Genomic DNA, 13,196 nt, shown 5'->3' on the forward strand with positions numbered 1-13,196 from the left:
TAGGTGTTGCAAGTCAGCAGGATCTGGTTTTGTGCCCTTCTAACAGCAAGCAGGAGGAGCCACAGCTGCTGTGTTACAAACAAGCAAATAAAACTGGAAGAAGGATTTTGTGTTTGGCAGTTAAACAAAATAATTCCTCAGGCAGAGCAGGCAAGCAATTCTAGTCATTACCTGGGATCTGTCCTGCTGTGATTGTTGTGGCTGTTAGCAGGAGGTGGCATTTAGTGGCAGAACCCCACATTCCCAGGCAGGCTGGGGCTGCTCTGGGATGCTGAGGCCTCTTTGTCTCACGCTTGGACTGCCTTGGAATAAATATGAAGCATTTATTCAGCAAAAGCCCCCCAGAGCTGTTTCCCACAGCAGCTGGTGTTACACTAGGAATCTCTGCTTTCTCCTGACACTTCATTTTGTTTAATTCACAAAAACAAGAAATATTTTAAGAAAGTGAGCAACGCTGACCAGGCAATATTTTTTCACTGTACCTTAAAGACCACTGGCGTTAAATTGTATATTTTTAAAAATCATAGAGCCATGAGTGAAAGTTACATTAAACTTTCTTTTAATTGAAGACAAATAAAAGAACCAAGGGCTCAAACACATTTTAAAAAGACATCTTCTGTTCTCCAATGTCTTCTCTCGAGCAAAATATACAGCACACACATATATATATAACATAACTACATTCAAGTACCAAACAGAATTTACATTTCCCCAAACAGAGAAAATAATGCACATGATTCACATACCTTAAACCCAACCATGCATAAGAACACTGCCAATAAATCAGGAGTTGAACATAATTCATCACACTAGGGTGTATTATTCTGAAATATCGACGTCGTTGGAATGCATTAACGCTTGGGAGTCTGGTTTGTAACCCTGCTGTAAAGTCCAGCTCTTCAGGGACTTACTTGTTCAAGATCTGTTCAAATTTCGGGTTAATAAAAGAAAATCCATCAAATGCAGACTGGTCCATGGACTCAATCAGGTTTTTGTCACTGTAAGACAGTTTTGGCTTCTCGCTCAGAAATTCTCTGTCAAAGTTGTTGTAGTCACTTGCTGATTTCTGTATTAGAGAGGGAAGACAGTTTGAGACAAACTGTATTTTCTTCAAGAACAAATCACTTAAATACAAAATGTTGTGAAGTTAGTATTTTAGCTCCCTCCCTCCTTCCTCTGCTTTAGAAAGGAACAAAATCTCATTTTAACCTATTTAACCTATTTTAACAAGACTTTAAGATTATAACTGGGCACTTTCTTATTGTTAGTTGGGAACCAACAGAAAACCCAAACCCTTTGGAGACCTTTCTGGAGACCTCCAAACCAGATTGCTTTGGAGAAGAAATCTGGATTTGGGATAACACTGGGTTATTACCCAAAGGTTATCTGTTGACAAAAGCAATGCAGCATTAACTTACACATCAGACCAACATTTTTTGCCTTTAACCAAAATGTTTAAATTTCTGAGAACATTTTACAGGCAATGCCCTACAGCAGCTGTTTTGTTTTTGATAAATACTCATGTAACTAGAAACTGTTCTACACTCTCAACCCCCAAAGATTTCCCACTTCTCTGGGAACAAGCAGCACAAAACCTTGTGTGTTTGAAGGGGACAGCTCTCCTCCACAGAGTACATTTTAAAGAGACTGTTGCCTCCAGACCATTTCACCTGTTCTAGGAACAGGCTGGAGAAACACTGGTTTGGGATTTTAACTACGTGAGCTGAAGCAGCATCATCCCACTGTGACACAGACTGAGTTACAGTCTGTTCTGCAGGTGTTTTTCCAGGTAACATCAGGCATGTATATGAATTCCATGTTCAATAGCTCAGAGAATGCTGCTTCTTGCCCCCTTGGAGCTGCCTGGGTGGGTGTGAAGCAGCAGGGATTTCATGCTTGCACAGAGTGCCTGCAGCAGGCAGCAGCTGAGCAGCCTGGAGCTACTGCTGCTCCTCCCATGTGGCATTTCAGAAAAGCAAACTGCAAGGAACTGTGAACATTCTGACACAGAGGGGAATGGAGATCAGAGCTATCTGTTGGTTTTCATGAACATTTTATCCACAAAGCTCCTTGAGAGCAACAGGAAGACAGTCTTAACAGGAAGATCTCAGGGCAGTCACAGGAGTACAGAGCACGTGTGTATAACTGAACCATCCAAGAACAATAAGCTTACAGATGCATGTGTAAAATGTGAGGAGAAAGTGGCAGTGGGATCCTTTGTGCAGGAACAGCATTCACACCTTACCCCTGGGCTGCTGTTTACTAAGAACCAAGAACAATCCACTTACCACTTTTGGTCTGAAGGGAGGGTCCACCTCCCTCTTCTCTAGTGCTGTCCAGTTGATTGTTTTGAAGAAAGGATGGTCTCTGATATTCCCAGTGACCCCAAGTCGTTTTGCTGGATCCCTTTCAAAGAGACACGTGTAAAATGTGAGGAGAAAATGGCAGTGCAGGAACAGCATTCACACCTTACCCCGGGGCTGCTGTTTACTAAGAACCAAGAAAATCCACTTACCACTTTTGGTCTGAAGGGAGGGTCCACCTCCCTCTTCTCTAGTGCTGTCCAGTTGATTGTTTTGAAGAAAGGATGGTCTCTGATATTCCCAGTGACCCCAAGTCGTTTTGCTGGATCCCTTTCAAAGAGCTGCAGGAGAAGACACCCAGTAAAGAGCTGCTCCAAAGGGGCACAGCAGTGCAAGAATTACAGGTGTGGTGCTGAAACAACTACGGGTGCTGACAGCAAACAGAGCATCTGACCTGGCTTTCCCTTTGTCAGAGCAATTTGCTGATAAACAGCTCCAGTACCCCAAGCTGCCCATCAGTCCTACCTTTTCCAGGATATCCTTTGATTCCTTGGTGATCCAGCGGGGGTAGTGAGGGGTGTCCACTCGGATTGACTCAAACAGCTCATCTTCATCATCCCCGTGGAAAGGGGACTGGCCAATCAGCATCTCATAGAGCAGCACCCCAAAGGACCACCAGTCCACGGAGAAGGTGTAGCGCAAACCCTGCAGGATCTTGGGCCACACAGGAGGAATTCAGGTAAGGGGTAAGAAGCAGCAATACATCCCAAAAATCAGGAGAGGTATTTCAAGAGAGTCTTTAATGACTACAGCACTTAGGGGAAAAATAAAAATCCATCTCTCTGGGAAATTGTGGACACTGCTGCAGAGCTGTGGTTTTACCCTAGGCTGCTGTTTGTGGGAATGTGGCCAGCTCCATGGGCAGGTCTTTGCTCTCATTTGGGAATTTTCTTCCTTAACTTTAAATAACCATAGACTTAAAAAAACATCCTCTCTAGTTTCTTTACAAGCTGAAGGGAGAAGCAAGTAGTAATGCAAAGTACATTCCTACAGAAGTCTTTGATATAACTTATGACTTTAAAAGCAAAATACCTTAGCTGAGCTGCTTTGCAAATGAGGTTTTTAAAAGCAATAACACAGAGAATTAAACTATGTGAGATTCTCCTTAAAAGCTCCTTTTGTTTTCAATTCTGGTTGCTTGCACAGGCACAAGTCTCTTCTCCATCTGCAGTGCACATACAGATTCATTCTGCAGGAGGTTCATGCATGTGCTGGCTACACCTAACACCCAGCTCTTAAGAAACTGAGCATTTTAACTTTCCAAACCCACATTTTTTTAAACTTATAGCTACAGAATATTTTGAAATCTCAAGTACCTTCTATAAAAAACACGGATACAATTTTTTTTCTCTGATTTTTACCTCTAACTAGAATTGGACTTTTCTGAACTATTAGTCTACAAACAGGTGATTAATAACAGCAGCTCTTGTGCCATCAGGGCACTAAATCCCTGCCAGCAGTGTCTGTGTGCCATACTGACCTCGGGAGCGATGTAGTCGGGGGTCCCACAGAAAGTGCTTGCCTTGTTGTCACCAACAACGTTTTCTTTGCACATTCCAAAATCAGCTATTTTGATGTGGCCTTCTTTATCAACCATCACATTGTCCAGTTTTAGGTCTCTGTAAAAAGTGTTTTTAAAACGTTGTGGTTTAAGTAGTATTTATAATCAGATGCACACAGTGTTCACTGATAAACACCTCCCCAACTGCACACACAAAGGCTTTTCAAAAAGAATCATCATCCGTGAACACAATCCATCCAAAATGGTACTTTTGTGCTTTGAAGGCATGAGAGACAAGGGAAGAATTCTCTCTTGTCAAAGAAAAGAAGAGGCTGAGGTGCATATATAGAAAGTGACCTTATAATCCTCCACATTTGCTTTCAGATGCAGAAGCACAGCCAGAGCTGCTGTTGCTGCTGGAAGGCAGTGGAATTAATGCCCCAGCAGCTGACACAGCAGTGCTGCACCAGCTCCATGGCTCAAAAGGAGGATTCTGAGAGCCTTTGGCAGGAATTTGATTGTTTGAGACCTGCCCAACTCTTAGCACTACCTGTGGCTTATTCCTGCTTACAGCACAAGTTCATGTGTTGTGGCACAGCCTGTGAAGGGTCCTATTCATGTCTTTTCTCAGAACAACACTATTCAACCAAGAAAGAGCTTTTCTCCCAGCAGTTTCCAAAAGCTACATTCCCTCCCTTTGACCATGCTGCATTTTTTTGTCCATCTGGCTGCAAATGCACATACCAAGGAGGGCAGGCTGAAGAGAAACTGAACAGCCCTCTGCTTACCAAGGGCTGAAATAAAGCAGAGAATTTCACAAAAGAACAGGGCAGTCTTTTCTCCTGGGTAGCTGAAGTTCCCAGAACCAGCAGTGGATCAGGGTCTGGCCCTTGATGCTTCAACCTCACGAGGCAGAGGCATCAATGTTGTGGTTTCACCAGAAGGCAGAAGCAGGGAACTTTCACCTCAGTGGTTTGCTCAAGGAGCCTCTCCCTCACCTCCACACTAAACAGACGCATGATTTGAAGGCAGTGTTTGAAAATGACTGAAACAAAACTGCTTTTGTGTAACACAAATCCCATTCCATCATTCCAGTTGCCAAGGAAAAAAAACACACAAATAGAGATTCATTTCAAGCATGTTAATGGCCTTGGAACTACATCAGATCTCTGACAGACAGCTTGTGTTTGTTACATCAGTCAGGAACTCAAAGATTCATGAAGTGCTAAGACAATTCCTAGGTCCCAGCCTGGAGCTAGCTGGTACTCACCTGTAAATAATGCCTTTGCTGTGAAGAAACTGGAGCCCACATAAAATTTCAGCTCCATAAAACCTGAAAAGACCAAAACATCTTTTAATCTTTGCTCAGCTACAACAGTCAATGCAGGTAGCCAAAATAATGCTGTGGGCATCTTTTCATGGAGTGAGAAGCACTGTACACATCTTTAAATCCCAATATCTGTGTGTTTGTGCAGGCAGGGCTGTAACCTGCAAGGTAATCCCTTCACCACACATCGGCAGTGTCCAACACCAAACAGCAGAGGGGACACGGCAGCCACTGCTGCAAGGCTTCATCCCACCTCCCTCAGGAAGCATCATCCCCGTCCTCCTCTTCAATAAGAGTGTTTGTATGGTTTTAGGGATAGGCACGTGCCTTTGAAGAGAGCTATGGGAGCTCAGCCCTCCAGAATTGCTGCAGGAGGGACTGGGCACCAGTGCAAGGTTAGAACTGAGCCTCACTCGTCTCCCTCTGCCTGGTCACAGACACCCTGCAAAATGCCACCACTTCAGGGGCACTCCCCTCAAAAGAAAGAGGTGATAATCTAAGGGAACATGAAGGAAAATCTGAAAGAATGCTTCCCTCTGCCCCAAAAAGCATTATTTCTTTTTAAATTGGAAAAATACAAAACTGTTTCAATTTCTGTATAGCAGATGAATATTGGTCCAAAACAAATAGCACAGAATACATCCAGAGAGGATGGCAGGTGCACAGGTGTTTGCTGGGAGCCAGGTAACATGGAAGGGCTTTATCCACACTTTTGCTGGGCAGAGAGGGGAGGGAGCTGACCTATACAACTGGCTGCTGTTGATGCCAGACTTCTTGTGATCCCATCCAGTCAGCAATCCTTAGTGCAGTGCCAGTAGCAGAAGTAATTTTTCTGGGGCTTACAGACAGGTCCAGTACTCTGCACTGTTAGTTTTTAAGGTTTACATGCCACCCCTTCAATGATGCCATTACAATGCCCATGGGTTTGGATAAGAAAAGTAGGAACTGACCTCAAACTAAGAATGATAGCTGAAGTAACAATACTACAATATTTTTGCATCCTTTAAAGATCACTGCAGCTGCAAACTTAAGTCACAGATAACTGACACAAGTGCACTTACTAAACAAAGTGCTTACCCATTTAATTAGCATTTCATGGAATGTACAGTTTTTTGGTACTATCATGTCAATTTTGCAACAGCAGTAAATAAGTGCTGAATCTTTTCCTCCCCATGCTGTTTTCCAATTTTTTTTTTCCACCAGAATACTGTCCTAAAGTACACTGAAGCTGCGTCTTTTGCTTTTCAGTGCTGGCTCATGTTGCAATTTATTTTGCACCTCTAGGAACAAGCACCCCATAAAGTACAACATCACTGTTATGTAAATTAAGGAAGCCCAACTCCACACATCATTAAATGAACTTCATTGCATTCAGCCAGTGCCTAGAAACTTATTTTCAACCATCAGCCACTGCAGCTTGACTGCAGGTAAGGAGGGGCACAGAACCAGAAGATGAAAGAACCCAGAGATGAAAGCATGCATGGAGGTGGGGAATGAAGGGCTGAGGACTCACGTTGCTCTGTAGAGGTCGAAACGCCCCTTGTCTTGGATGTGGAACATCAGGTCTCCCCCATTCAGGAACTCCATCACGAAGAACAAGTGATCCTTTAGCAGGTAACCAGGGAACAGAACAGTTACTGATGCTGTCCAACCAAAAATGAAGTAGCAATGTGCCTCCAGGGGACCAAGCTGCCACCTCCCTCTTCTCCTGAAGGATTTTTGGTTTCATGCACCCCTATGAGGCTCCTACAGAGTTGAGTGGCCTGGTCTTGTAAATATAAACATCTGATCCTGTATTCTGTGGGTTTCTAGACTTAATACACTCTGAAATGGACTTTCTGATTTCAACCTGTGACAGTCCCCTCACCGATGGCAAAATTCAGATTAAGGACTTAATTAAACTTCTTCTTATTCCAGACTGCATAGATGTTTTTCTGATCTTATTCTGTCCTTATCAAGGTATGTGTTGTCATACTCATTTACTTTCCACCAGGCCTGTGAATTGCACAGAGCACAGGAAAAGGGCATTTAATTCTTGCATCACTAAATTACTTTGATTTGACTGCTGGTATCAGCATCCATTAAAGGCTCAATCTGTTGTGTTGCTGTCACCATTTAAATTTTTCTTACCTTTGTCTGAAACGTGCAGTAAAGATGTGTGAGAAATGGATTTTCCCAGGCAAGAGCCAGGACCCTCTTTTCCACCATGGTACATTCCACATCATCATCAATTAGCACCACGTCCTTTTTCAGAGCTTTGATAGCAAAGAATTCATTCTTCCCTTTCAGCTCTGCAAGCAGAACCTACAAAAAATGAAAGATAAGAGTAAAGCACGTTCAGGAAAGACTGGTGCTGATGTATCAGTGAGGGAAAGCCTAAGGTATTTATAGCAGGTGCACTGGCAATTAAAAAACACATTTAAATGGGAATGATGAGGGAGGTTTGGGAAGGTGAAGCTGCTGGACACAGATGAGATGGGGCTCAAGGACCAGGCACCACAGGCAGTTTTCCTGTCAATGCCTTGTGAGTGCATAAACAGCAGCCATGTAAATAAAGCCTGGTCTGTCACTGAGCTGCAGTTTCAGAGACAGCAGTGGACACAGTCTGGAAGTCACACTGCTCTCCCAAACATCCCCTGCCACTGCACTGGGGCACTGGGAGGCTGCTGTGTGGAGGGAACAGAACTAAAATGTCCATTTGCACTGGATATGTGCATTAAAGGGCAATTCCTCTGCCTCTATGCTAAAAACTGACAAACTGCTGTGCACTAGAATCACTTTGGGGTTCACACAAGATCCAGCTGATGAATTTCCAGTGTCTTTGACAAAGATGTCCACACACAATTCTGCTAGAAGATTACTGACCCAAGAAGCTGGGAGTCCTTTCTGGTTAAAGGAACAGCCCATCACACTGCAGACTCCTGAACTCTCAGTTTGTCACATACCTTTCCAAAGCTTCCTTTCCCCAGCACTTTGTGGAAGACAAAGCTGTCTATGTTGAATTTTCTCCTTACAGTTCTTGGCACTGGCTTGGTTGTGTTGACCTCCCAGAGCTTGTCGTACTCGCTGTTATCTGCTGAGCAAAACAGGGAAGGGAAACTTCAGGGGATGCAGGAACCCTGCAGGACTCAGAGCCCTGTAGGAATGAGGTACTGACACAGCATTTCAAAGATCTGCTGCTGGAATTACTGGTGAACCTAAACATCAGGGACAAGTCCTGGGTAAGCCTTTCATGTGGCCAGGAGATGGTAAAAAGAAAGACATGCTGCTTTTTTTAATAGCACTTATTAAAAAAATTGTCTGACACAAGGCAAAAATGAATAACTTCTTAAATTGTCTGGTAGGTAAGTGGCTGTATTGAAACATTGTCTGTTTCCTCACCTGTTGTGTCTCCTCCTGGAGCTTTATGTTTCTTATCAAAATCTTGATAAATACCAACACTTTCTACAGATCCAGAATCAGACCTTCGTGTAGATTTCTGGGGAGAAGGAGAACATTTGAAATATTGTGAATTATATTAGCACTGTTATTTAGAAATAGAGTAATAGCTTTAAATGTAACATGATGACAGCATAAACATTACTTTTAATTATTAATTCCCAATATGTGTCTTTTCTCAAGAATTTGGTTCACAGACTATTTAGTCATCTTTACAGCTTCACACTAGCCATTTGCATTGTTTCCTTCACTGGAAGAAAATAAGTCACTGAAATTCCTGAACAGTCTATGTTCCACTGTTCATTGCAAAATTATTAAAGGTATAATGGTTGGAACCACAGTGGAATGGATTTGAACTGTGGGAAAATGTCCCCTTGGATGTCTGCTCATGTGAAAGACGAGATGGGAATCACTGTTTTACTGACATACTGACAAGCCATATCTGGATGTGTCCTTAGCACAGGGAAACCACTTTTACATATGGGAGACCCCGAGATCAAATTTCAGTAATGAAAAGATTGCGCTCCTGTGTCATGAAAGAGCTGCCACAACAGCTCTCATCACTGTTTTCAAAGTAAATATCCTGTGCAAGCTTAGGAATACACATCTCAGAGGAAGCACTGCTGGCTTTTGTGATTGATTTTCCTGTTTTATTTCAGAGCTTGTGTCTGAATCTTTATTTGCAGAAGCTGACCACAAAAGAATCATGCTGCAGCAGGAGATGAACAATGCAAGCTATGGGGCCAGCATTAATTCCAGAGGGGTTTTCTGTGAGTGTGTGTGTATATATATTTATATCAGATGAATAAAAAATGAGACTAGCTGGTATATTTCTCCTTATTCACTTAATTTTATCATTCAAGTGGAATTTTAAAGTTGAAGCATGTAAAAACAGATTTTCAGCATTACGATGCCACTGATTAACCCATTAAACAGAAAGGAACAGAATAATATTGGCACCACAGAAGAACAAAATTGGATTTCAGGATGTCACACACTTTTAAAAAAAATTGTTTAAGTGGCATACCCCCCTCCCTATTGCATTTTCAGGCTATTGATATCTTTGTTAGTCTCTATAAGTGTAAAATTTAAAAAGACAAAGCTGTTCCAATTTCCTATTTTCCAAATAAGAAAAAAACACTTTCCTATAAAAGTGATGCAGAAATGATGGGAAAAACCCCAAATGCTCTGAAAACAAGTAACCTGAGAAATGGCAATAAAGCTTACCTGGCTAACTTGATTTAATGCTTCAGCTAGCAACTTCTGGTTTATTCCACATAAGTTTGCCACCTTCTTCTGGCATTTATGATGCACATTCATCCCACATTCTAAAAGAAATGTAAGGAATGTTATACAAGCATAAGGAAAATACTGACATTACAACAAACAGGGCTGTTCTGTGCAGTTCAGAAACCTTTCTTTAAGACCAGACTGGACATGGACCTGTCATTGCTACCAAAATTGCAGTTTTTATCCTTTAACACAATGAAGGCTAAAAAGAGGTTTCACAAGGGAAAAACCTCCAATCATCATTACTTTATTCTCAAAGTCTGTTACAATAAGGATCATACTGCCTTTTTGTGGGAGAATTACAAAAGCAATATTTACAGTAAATGCTTTGAATGCACTTTGAGATGCTACGTTGAGTCAGTCTCCGAATTTCAGCTATTCCCAAAGCAGTAATTTTGATAATGCTCAAGATTACACCTCTGCAGTGTTTCCTGCCTCCTTCAGCAGCTCACCTTGGCTGAGCTGCCCCATGAGCCCAGTGCCTCTGTCTCTCTTTTGTACAAAAGCTTTTTTACCCCATAGGGACGAGACGAATCCCACCCTACACCACGGAATGGCACAGTGCGCACCACCACAGGGGAGCACTGCAAAAGCACAGGGTGCTGCCAGCTCCCTCCTCCTCCTCACCTTCACACTTGAGCCCTTGCTTGACCAGCCCCCAGAGCAGGCTGCCGCAGTGGTCACAGAAGGTGGGGCTCATGTAGTTGTAGACTCGGAAGCGGTGGGGCATGTCGATGTTGAAGCGCTCCTTCTGGAACTGAGCACAGCCACAACATTTCACCTCAGCCGGGCTCCCTCCCCAGCAGGGACAGGCTCTGCCCACACGCAGCACCCACCCACCCTCACAGAGCTTCCAGATGCTGTGCTTACTTGGAAGCTTTGCCCGCTGCCTCTTTACACAGCTTTAAGCAAAGACAGAACCTTGGGTTGCACAGCCAAGCATCTCCCAAATGGAGCTGTCAGCTTCTGTACAAGGTTTTGTTAGTTCAGCAGTGTTTAATTACATAATTACACTCTGAATATATTGTTTCAGCTCTTACCATTGTGTCCCTGCTGTTGGCTGCAGTACCAGTACACCTCCCAATGATTTTATCAATGCATTTCTTATGAATAGCAGCATTGCATTCTTCAAGACATGCACAAGAAAAAAAAGGATTAATTCAGATGATAAATACATGGGATGAGGTGTTTGCACTTAATGGCAGAATGTGAAAATCACACTTCTGCATCACACTATATACACCAAAAGTTTATTTTCTATCAAGATTATAATATTTTTAAGATGGTTCCCCCACCCCTTTTCTTTTACCATAAAGAAAAGTTTATTTCTAAACTAAATCAGCAATGCCCCCAGCATTTGATAACAGAAGGGCAATATTATGCTTTTGAGTTTTGGCCTTTGATAGCTCCTCCCTGCTTGGAGTAATGCACAGATCTATGCCAAGTCAAAGGTGATTTTCAATTCAGCTGTAAAACCCCTCAGTAGTTGTAATTCACTTTAGAAAAGGTTTCACCAAAAACTGCTGTCATAAATGAATGCAACTTTTCAATAACTGACACACCTCTGAGAAGAACAGCTAAGTCTAAATCTTGATACTGAAATTCCAGGTAGGAATCATAGGTTCCTTTGGTCATTATGCAAAATTGTTATTTAACTTTTACTACTACCCATAGTGATGATGCACTGTGCCATGCATATTTACAGATTTTTTTCAAGATCTCCAGATTCTTGTGGAAAGCAGCATAAGAAGAAATTTTTAAAAAATCAACTTACGTCTACATTTGTATCCCTGCTTGTTGAGTCCCCTGAAAAACAAATTATAAAAAAAGGAAATCAATACATTTTCTGGAATAAAAGATGGCTGGTTTTTATTTTATTTTCACCATGTCAAACAACAAATTAATAAACTGGTCTAAATTCTGGTAATCAGAATCCTCTGTGTTAGGACAGCAGTGTTTAGAAGATAAGGTCCAACAAATTAGGAGGAAAACCCAGAAACAACAAGGTTTCAATCACATGGAAAATCCTCCCAACCTAACTTAGGACAAAACCAGCCTTACTCTGAAAGGGATCCACCTTCTCTGTGGGTCTCTAGGTTGCCATCAGTCACTTCACCTCTCAAAGTCTGGCCATTGTTTTCTCAGACCCACCCCTCTTGTTCTCCTGTGGCAGAGCTGCTGATGATCATGGCCACAATCACTTGATGCTGATGGACTTTCTGCTTATTACTTCAGTGGCAGAAATATTCAAGCTCTATTTCTCAGTGTGAAAGACAACTCTAGTTCTCTAGGTATAAAAATACCCTTATTGAATATATAACTTCAATTTCCCAACCAATTTATTTGTCACATTTTGTCTGAGTATATCTGAAGCAAAATTTGCAGTAATTTGGCCCTTGGAGCTGGGGGAAGCTTAAATTTTCTTTCTTACCATACAAAGTCTCTGCAGACAGAGCAAAATGTAGGCTGTCCAAAGAAGGTGGCGATGAATTCATGACTTTTGATGTAGTGGATTTTGGCTTGCTTGATAGCTCCTCTCCTGTTGATAGTTACTGTCCCCTCCTCTTCCCTCATCGACTGTCTGCAGTCTGAGGGGGACACAAGAAGACACACTTTTAATACTCTCAGGTATTACAGAGGTTAATATTTGCTTCTCCCAAATGTTCAGTTTGTTTTCCTGTTTCTGACTCGTGTTTCTGTTCATTTTACACCTGCAATTCTGCAGACTTTCAGTCCATCAGGGGTGGTACAGGTGCACACACTGCTTCCCAAGGTGTCCCTGTGTTCTGTGCAAGCACTTCCCACTCCTGCCCACACAGAAAAAGCCTTCAGCTGATGAACTCAGAGCAAAGAGCAGGGATGGAGCACAGTTTTGACAGAGAAGTGACAACCACTGTTGTTCCTTGAAAAACAAATCTATGATTTCTGTTCTGTGATTTATGTTTAATATGAGTAAGTATTTTATTAGAAGCAGGAAGGTGAGCAGAAGCCTTTCCATGCTGCTGCTCCACATGCCCCCCTGAACCAGGACGACAGCAGAAATTCAGATGAGCTGCTGCTGCAGGACCTTTTGGTTGACCACAGGACAGATTACTTTCTTCCAGCCTCCAGGATCATTAAGCAGCAAGGACAAATGAGATTTTCAGTCACACATTTCCCTTTCGCTGTTTTATAAGATTCACATTTTATCTTTCCACGAGTCCCAGTCTCATTCCTTTCCCCATCTAGCCCCCATAGAGTCAAATTATTCAGTATTATAACAATACTACCTGCTCCC

The 13,196-nt window shown here is 42.4% G+C and overlaps 1 protein-coding gene across 3 annotated transcripts in view; it reads right to left on the reverse strand.

Annotated features, from left to right (window-relative positions):
* Window positions 1-542: 542 nt before the first annotated feature.
* Window positions 543-13,196, reverse strand: part of PRKCD (protein kinase C delta) — a 61,039-nt gene continuing 48,385 nt past the window's right edge. For 2 of the 3 annotated variants that reach the window (XM_039695460.1, XM_039695462.1), the window contains 14 exons: window positions 12,351-12,507; window positions 11,694-11,725; window positions 10,960-11,045; window positions 10,547-10,676; window positions 9,857-9,957; window positions 8,573-8,669; window positions 8,137-8,267; window positions 7,322-7,495; window positions 6,705-6,796; window positions 5,135-5,197; window positions 3,844-3,982; window positions 2,829-3,017; window positions 2,516-2,644; window positions 543-1,066 (listed from right to left, as the gene is read on the reverse strand). In XM_039695460.1, coding sequence (XP_039551394.1) covers window positions 908-1,066; window positions 2,516-2,644; window positions 2,829-3,017; window positions 3,844-3,982; window positions 5,135-5,197; window positions 6,705-6,796; window positions 7,322-7,495; window positions 8,137-8,267; window positions 8,573-8,669; window positions 9,857-9,957; window positions 10,547-10,676; window positions 10,960-11,045; window positions 11,694-11,725; window positions 12,351-12,507 — 1,679 coding nt within the window. In that variant the 3' untranslated portion in view covers window positions 543-907. The remainder of the gene's footprint in view (window positions 1,067-2,515; window positions 2,645-2,828; window positions 3,018-3,843; window positions 3,983-5,134; window positions 5,198-6,704; window positions 6,797-7,321; window positions 7,496-8,136; window positions 8,268-8,572; window positions 8,670-9,856; window positions 9,958-10,546; window positions 10,677-10,959; window positions 11,046-11,693; window positions 11,726-12,350; window positions 12,508-13,196) is intronic. The other variant, XM_039695461.1, reaches the window with a different exon arrangement.

This window comes from Passer montanus, unplaced genomic scaffold, assembly GCF_014805655.1.
Source record: "Passer montanus isolate IOZ18808 unplaced genomic scaffold, ASM1480565v1 scaffold9, whole genome shotgun sequence".
Taxonomy (NCBI): Eukaryota; Metazoa; Chordata; class Aves; order Passeriformes; family Passeridae; genus Passer; species Passer montanus.